This window comes from Salvelinus sp. IW2-2015, linkage group LG35, assembly GCF_002910315.2.
Source record: "Salvelinus sp. IW2-2015 linkage group LG35, ASM291031v2, whole genome shotgun sequence".
Classification (NCBI taxonomy): Eukaryota; Metazoa; Chordata; class Actinopteri; order Salmoniformes; family Salmonidae; genus Salvelinus; species Salvelinus sp. IW2-2015.
In genome coordinates, this window is record NC_036874.1 from 3770350 (window position 1) to 3779119 (window position 8770).

At 43.2% G+C, this 8770-nt stretch overlaps 1 protein-coding gene and 1 long non-coding RNA gene across 2 annotated transcripts in view; both read right to left on the reverse strand.

The window, feature by feature from the left end:
- Positions 1–8770, reverse strand: part of LOC112067953 (protein spire homolog 1-like) — a 93794-nt gene that overhangs the window by 32981 nt on the left and 52043 nt on the right. The window contains 2 exon segments of the mRNA XM_070437312.1: positions 4664–4711; positions 7253–7382. Coding sequence (XP_070293413.1) covers positions 4664–4711; positions 7253–7382 — 178 coding nt within the window.
- On the reverse strand, positions 7694–8543 carry LOC139023740 (uncharacterized). Its single transcript, XR_011474899.1, has 3 exons — positions 8487–8543; positions 8244–8283; positions 7694–7719 (listed from the first exon to the last, which is right to left on the reverse strand). It is a non-coding gene; the product is annotated as an uncharacterized lncRNA (long non-coding RNA).

The window sequence follows — 8770 nt, forward strand, 5'->3', positions numbered from 1 at the left end:
GTCGTATGTACAGTTGAAGTCCGGAGTTTACATACACCTTAGCCAAATACATTAAACCCAGTTTTTCAAAATCCTGAACATTTAATCCAAGTAAAATTCCCTGTCTTAGGTCAGTTAGGATCACCACTTTATTTAAGAATGTGAAGTCAGAATAATAGTAGAGAGAATGATTATTTCAGCTTTTATTTTTCATCACATTCCCAGTGGTCAGAAAGTTTGCATAACTCAATTCGTATTTGGTAGCATTGCTTTAAATTGTTAATTGGGTCAAACGTTTCGGGTAGCCTCTCACAAGCTTTTCCACAATAAGTTGGGTGAATTTTGGCCAATTCCTCCTGACAGACTGGCGTAACTGGGTCAGGTTTGTGGGCCTCCTTGCTTACATACCGCTTTGTCAGTTCTGCCCACAAATTTTATATGGGATTGAGATCAGGGCTTTGTGATGGCCACTCCAATCGTTGACTTTGTTGTCCTTAAGCCATTTGCCACACTTTGGAAGTATGCTTGGGGTCATTGTCCATCTGGAAACCCATTTCTGACCAAGCTTTAACTCCTGACTGATGTCTTGAGAGATTTTGCTTCAATATATCCCAAATTTTCCTACCTCATGGCCAATCTATTTTGTGAAGTGCACCAGTCCCTCCTGCAGCAAAGCACCCCACACATAGATGCTGACCTCCCCGATGCTTCCGGTTGGATGGTGTTCTTCGGCTTGCAAGCCTCCCCTTTTTCTCCAAACATAACGATGGTCATTATGGCCAAACAGTTCTATTTGGTTTCATCAGCCAGAGGACATTTCTCCAAAAAGTACGATCTTTGTCCCCATGTGCAGTTGCAAACCGTAGTCTGCTTTTTTATTGCTGAGCGGCCTTCAGGTTAGGTCGATATAGATCGTTTTACTGTGGATATAGAAGTGGGGAACAAAGTATTTTGATACACTGCCGATTTTTGCAGTTTCCTACTTACAAAGCATGTAGAGGTCTGTAATTTTTATCATAGGTACACTTCAACTGTTAGAGGACGGAATGTTAAAACAAATCCAGAAAATCACATTGTATGATTTTAAGAATTAATTTGCATTAATTTGGATATCAATACTTGTTCTCCCACTGTTAGATGACCTTGTTACTGTTTCCTCCAGCATCTTCACAAGGTCCTTTGCTGTTGTTCTGGGATTGATTTGCACCTTTCGCACCAAGTACGTTCATCTTCAGGAGACAGAACGGCGTGTCCTTCCTGAGCGGTATGATGGCTGTGTGGTCCCATGGTGTTTATACTGTGCTACTATTGTTTGTACAGATGAACGTGGTACATTCAGGCGTTTGGAAATTGCTCCCAAGGATGACCAGACCTTGTTGGGGGTATCACAATAATGTTTTCTGGATCGACTGCGGCTATAGCCTCACCCGCTGCGGGCTGCCACTGGATTCTGTGGGGTTGGTTGCGACGTCGATTGCGGAGTTATGTGCTTGCTCAGATCACGAAGAGCGGCCAGCTGGGAGAGTTTTGAGGAACGAGTGTAAGTGGGCGCCTGTGATAATAGTTACCATTCAGCTGTAGTCAGTGATTGCTTGAGCCCGTCCTCATAATTGGGTATCTCGATAGTTCTGCTCATTCAGTGTTGCTCTGGTATCGGTCCGGTAGAGCTTAGATAGTAGGCCTGTAGGTCAGTGTGAAGCGCGGGGTTTAGACGACGTCATATTTTGCTTGCGGTGTGTGATTGCTTTCCGATACTCGTTGATATGATTGGGAGGGACGCGTGTTAACGTGTAGGGTAGTGTGCTGTGTTTAAGGCACGTTATAGTGTTGACTCGACACTGGTAATTGGTGATACAAGCTGAACTATAGTTCGAAATAATCTGTCTGTGAACAGTTTTTTTTGGAAAAATTTACTTGTGTCCATGGTGCACCAATGCATTATGGCGATTTATTTGTTTGTCGCCTTTGATACGCTCATAAGTTGGCGCCGAAGAGGACTTATGTAAGGGGATTGCTGTATCCAGAGATATATGTGCATAGTTAGTTCTAGGTGGAGGAGGTTGTAGCGGGATTTTGGAAATAGACATGAGTATATGGTTTCCTTTGATAATCATGAGTCCTTTTCAGACGACCGTATAGTTGGTTAGGTTTAGGTGATTGAACTTGCCTGACGTTTTCCACGGCTTAGGGAGGTTGTGACTTAATTCGTATGTCCATCGGTGTTCCTCAGTAGCATCGACAAGGTCCAGAGCAACACACAGCGAGCACACACACAGGCTTGCGAACGCTACACAGTGGTCACATCATAGATGCTGTAAGCTCACACACACAGACACCACACACAGCACACACACACGACAGCGAAACACCACACCACGAGATCTAGAGCACACCACACGAGGACTATGTGCGGGATCAGTATCAGAGTGGGCATGTACAGGAGCTCGGGAAAGCAGAGACAGAGCGCTGGAGCGCAGTATTGCAACATGGCGGACGCACACAACACAACACAACACACAACACGAAGCTACGGTATATGTCGACTACTGTCCAACAGTACCGAGCAACGAGAACGGATGGCTTGGAGGACCTGAGAGCTGATTCGGCTGTTTACTGTTGCAGGTGTAGGCACGTTCGCGCGTCTTGCCTTTGAGGCCAACGTTTATGGCCATTGGAGCGTTCCACCACCCTGGTGTTTCACTCGTCGGTATCCGGCACAATTGAGTAGCTCACGCTTATAAGCCTGTACATGCCTGTAGTCATTGGTGTACTGAAAGATGTCTAAAATAAGACCATAGGTAGCCTACATTACTATGTTACCGTGTTATTTAACTCTAGGCAACAAGATTCACGGAAATTCATAAGAGGAACAGTTTATGTTTTCACAAGCATATAGAATTCTGTATTACGGAACAATGGGAGGCGCCAGGCTTTCCAAAACCTAGGTTACACCAAGCAAGGGTGCGAATTATTCCCTTAGAACTATAGCACTATGTTCTCGCACGGCGGTAGGCAGGCATTAACGAACACGATTTGTATATCCAATCTGTACCCGCTCGTCAGAAGGAGGGAATATGGTTTGCATATCTTGTGAGAGCTAGAGGCAATCGTGAATCGGGTTACTAATTGCCCCCAGTTCAAAACGCTTGACCAGACAAACATTAATTGGTTCCCTAAAATGTACATAATTTCGTATATGCTAAATGAGTAGTGTTTATGTCCACGCTGCATACAGTACATATTGTATCATCTCTTCCCCCAGTAGTTTAGAACAATGCTTCGGGTTAACCGGGTTTGCACCCCAGTCGTGAACGAAGACCGCGACCGGCGGATCATCCCCACAAGTCCTCGACTTGTGCTTTTTACCGTCGGCGGACTTTTAGGCGGGAGGTGGAGTATCAAGGGGAAAAACACGGACAACACGGGCAAAGCCAGCCCCAGACGCTAGTGTTGTTAGAAACGAACCACGACATGGCGTGTCATACATGATTCGAGGGTGTGAGAACTCGCTGTTCTAGAAAGCGTGGAAGGATGGCCAGAGTAGAAGCAAGGATTCGTGATGACCCCTAACCCCTAAAGCTGATCCTCCCTTCCCGGACTCAGTGGTCTTAGACAACAGAATTTTCACCCCCACGTCATCCTCATAAACGTGCAAATTAAGGCCTTGCCTGTGAGGGGAGAGGGTGAGTTGAGAAGGCGGCGAGGAGGAATGAGCGAGAGGAGAGGATGAGGAAGAAGAGGATTGAAGGAATGTCAGGGCAGGTATATACTCCTCTAGCTGAGGTGCAGGATACTTGAGATTGATGTATGAGCGAGAGGCATCCTATCATCTACTCTCAATCTGTCTCTCTCTCTCTCTCTCTTCTTCGGGGAACACACCAGCGGTAGGGAGGAGGGAGTGTGAGTTGAGGAGAGACGGAGAAGCAGCCTGGTGTTACACACACAACATGGATTCTACTTTCATTACCCTTTAAGACCTGGACTGAGCAGGATTCTAATGAAACCCTAACCCTAGCTGACTCCCTCCCTCCTAGCCTCATTGACAACTTCTCCCCCCAAGAAAATATAAATAAATTAGGGGGGGAGGGAGTGGAGGGGGTGACGGAGGAAGGGATGGAGAAGAGAGTGCTGGAAACAGCAGATAATCAGTAGCAGAGGCAGATCTGATCTGTGGATGCCAGGCTCTCTCTCTCTCTCGCTCTCCCTCTCTCTCTCTTTCTTTCTCTCTCTTTCTCTCGCTCTCTCACTTTCTCTCCCTCTCTGTGAAAAGGACCACGCAGTGAGAATGTGAATACCTCTTCTGGAAAAAGTCTAAAATATGACCTCATTACCTCAGTGGGAGGCCAAGGCCCTCCTGTACTGCTGTCCTGGAGCTTCCAAACCTGCCTGCCTGGGAGAAGACTGACTGGTCCTAGGATCCAGGTTTAAACTAGAGCAGATTAAACATCCACCATTTGTGGCACTATGCTCAGTGTCAGTCAAAAGTAAAAACATTGTAAAGCACTGGTTTCTGTAAACTATATTTGTCGATATAGTATAATTCAGTCTATTTTAGTCGAGGCATAAGCAGTAGTGTTAGGATACAGCCAACTAGGCAGACAAACAAAACAGGGCTAACATTATGTGTTGCAGCACACAAGTTGCTTGTCACATAAACAGAGCCAAACCACTCCACATACTTTACCTTGACGTGTAAGGATCAACTGTGGAGTGCTGTAGTATATGCCTCCACCTAAAAGGGAACACTTCCTTAAATATGATAGGCCAGACTGTACTAATGGTTTATCCCTWTCCCCAAACATAGCCTGTCATTTGACTACAGAACTCTATCTCTCTCGGTGAGTATTGGTATTGGAGAATCTGGCCACAAAGTAAGGGGATAAGTACCCAGCTGCAATGAAGTTCAGATAGCCAAACATCACATACACACTCACGTACGTACGCACGCACGCACAAACACATACACATAACACACACACACATTAAAGCMTCACAACAATAAATTGAACCAACTAGTTGAGCAAAGGGTAAAATTGCCTCCGATGTGATGAAAGACGCTGGGATCAGWGGGAGAAATGTCAAGCACAGCCAATCAGACTGTCAAACACAGCCAATTCAGATACCCTGCCCACAACAGGAAGTGTTGACACATAAAAGAGTAAGAGTGTAGATTATTATAAATTATTTTCAGTGTCACCAATGTAAATTCATTAGCTATCTATCTTACTAAAGGATGTATTGGTGATGACATTTTTGGGTAACCACTGCAGTACAACCTTATAAAACAGAAGTTATCCTCTTCTTATCTGTTTTAAAAACGGCCATATACAGTAAGTTAATCAGAAGTGCTAAGTGACCAATGCAGGCGATGTTGGAGATACACTGATGTCTTTGTGAGAATGTGCTTTTTTGTGTTGAATAGAGCTGGGAGCCGACAGGTGTGTGTGTGTTCTGCGTGTGTGTGTGTATATGTGTGCCGACAGCTCCTGTCTACGCTGCTCACTGATCCCACCTCTGATTAAATTCTGCAGACTCACTCTCCAAGATGAACAACTGCTTTGTGTGAGGAGGACCGTCATTTTCTAGGAAACCGAGGAAGGTAGTTATGCACGTCTTGGTTGTTTGTAATGAGAATTTCTGAGTAATGGTGTTCTTTAGCTAATGCAACTCTTTCCCTGATTTATGTTAGTGTGGAAAAGAAAAAGGCCCAGAAGCAGAATTCTATGAATAGATTCTTCAGTGGGAGGCAGGAGTTCTGTTGTCTCTACTGGCTATAGGCTACTGACTTTTATCTATATCAAATATGTTTTTAACATACTGTAGGTTTCATCCCAAGCGCAACAATAGACTAGAGAAAAATGTAGGAAGTTCAAATGAGTTTAGACTAATCCCAGAAAAAAAATGGGATTTGAAGTGAGTATTACTCAAGCATTTAGACAAGGAAAATACTGTTTTACAATTCCTCCTGAGGGACTGAGAACAATGAGCACCAGCTGTGTGGAGATGCAGAAAAAAACAGTTGCTTTTGACGTCAGCAAGTCTTCGAGAAATAGTTCATTATCAGAGATGTACTGTGGTGACAGGCAGCGACTAAAACCGTTGGCCTGTTTGAGTCACATCTACCTTAGTCTTTTTCACAACTGTCTATGGTATGTAAGGCTACATCTAACTTAACATTATCCCTGGGCTTAGTCTGAGTAGATCATTAAGCCCTTCCACATTCCATGTGGAGATTCAAAAACAAGTGTCATAAGAATTGAACTAAGGTTCAGAATGATTGAAAGATACGCTGAGCTTGTCTATGAGGGAGTTGCTGATGTGAAGGTAGCCATCAACCTCCCTTCTGCGCTTGACAGTTCTTATCCTGACCAGTGTCTGACATCATGACGTCACAACCAGAGAGCACACTGCTGCGGTGCAGAGCCAACCAAGCCAACCATCAACACCACCACGGAAGCATGAAGAAGCATGAGATGAGAGCATTAATATGCGTGCTGTAGCTTGGGCAGATGGACAACAACCACGATAGATAGAGARGTAAAGAAACAGCCAGGTAACCGGACAGATCTTTACCTGACAAGTCAAAACTTTGAGACATGCTAAGAGGCCGAATTACTGCAAGAGAAACAATGATGGCGTTACAGAGTTATTAAGCTATCCATAGGAGGAATACGGGCAGAAAACATATATTAAGTAAGCAAGAAGAAAGACATCATCTGCCGACATGTCTGGCAGCTGTCCATAGTGCAGTACAGTATGTTAAGAAATGTACAATGATGAACGTAGTCAGTAGAAAGTGCATAACCAACGGTGAGAAATTATTAACATAATAACTAAATCAAATTCATTCTCTCTTCAGATTCTAAGGTTTGGTTTGGTTATAGTCAATACAGGRACTTAGCATAACACCAGACAGGGTGTATGTTTAAGCTGTACTACAAACAGAGCTGTAATGCCAAACAGCACAGGCATCCAAGAACAGTAACTTGGCTGGGTGGAAGCATCGTTCAAACCAATGAAAGATAGTATGATTCACCTTGTGTCTTTCATTCATGCCAATGCCCAGCACCCGGGAAAGTGCATAATCACAACATACTTCAACTTCTCACAAAATGAGTGAGTGTGTGTGTTTGTGTGTGTGTGTGAAAGAGAGGGAGAGTAAGAAAGAGAGAGAGAGAGAGAGAAAGAGAGAGAAAGAAAGAGAGAGAAAGAGAGAGAAAGAGAGAGAAAGAGAGAGAAAAAATATATATAAAGACAGAGAGGTGTCACTCACCCAGCCTGCTCCTGCGGATCACATCAGGAGAGACAGGTCTCAGTTTCCTCTCAGATTTAATCTCATCCAGGATCATCTCGTGCAGGGTGGGAGGAACCTGGGGCTGGGGCTTCAGCTTCCTGGCTGCTGCCTACACACACAAACGCACACACGCACACATACGCAGATACATACATGCACTCACACTGAGTTATGGGCATCAGGACTTTTGCCGCTGCCTCCTAAACCTTAAGGACACTGTCACTTTACCGTTAATATCACTGTCACTTTACCGTTAATATCACTGTCACTGTACTGTTAATATCACTGTAGCGTTAATATCACTGTCAATGTACTGTTAATATCACTGTCACTGTACCGTTAATATCACTGTCACTGTACTGTTAATATTACTGTCACTATACTGTTAATATCACTGTCACTATACCGTTAATATCACTGTCACTGTACTGTTAATATTACTGTCACTGTACTGTTAATATCACTGTCATTGTACTGTTAATATCACTGTCAATGTACTATTAATATCACTGTCACTGTACCACTCATTAATATCACTGTCACTGTAGTTAATCATGTTATATATCTTCTCCGTTACTGTTAATATCATCTGTCACTGTACTGTAGATATCACTGGTCACTCGTACTGTTAATATCAACTGTCACTGTACTGTTACATATCACCGTACTGTTAATATCACTGTCCTGTCCTGTTAATCATCACTGTACTGTTAATGTCACTGTCCCATTAATATCACTGTCACTGTACTGTCTAATAACACTGTTACACTGTAACTATTAATATCACTGTCACTGTACTGTTAATATCACTGTCATTGTACTATTAATATCGCCCACTGAACTGTTAATATCACTGTCACTGTACCGCTTACATATCAACTGTCACTGTACTATTAATATCACTGTCATTGTACTGTTAATATCACTGTCACTGTACCCGTTAATATCACACTGTTAATATCAACTGTACCGTTAATATCACTGTCACTGTACTATTAATATCACTGTGCCTGTACCGTTCATAATCAATGCACTGTACTGTTAATATCACTGTCACTGTACTTAATATCACTGTGCTGTACGGTTAATACCACTGTCAACTGTCACTGTTAATATCACTGTACCTGTTAATATCACTGTACGTTAAATCCACGTCACCATGTAGCCGTTAATATCACTGTACAATGTACTATTAATATCACTGTGCCTGTACCGTTAATATCACTGTACTGGTTAAATCACTGTCACTGTACCGTTATTATCACTGTACTTTATCATCACTGTCACTGTACCGTTAATATCATCTGTCACTGTACTGTTTAATATCACTGTCACTGTACTTTAATATCACTGTCACTGTACTGTTAATATCACTGCCATTGTACTATTCATATCACCCACTGTACTGTTAATATTCACTGTCACTGTACTGTTAATATCACTGTCACTGGACTGTTAATTATCACTGTCAATCTGTACTGATCACTACACCCCATG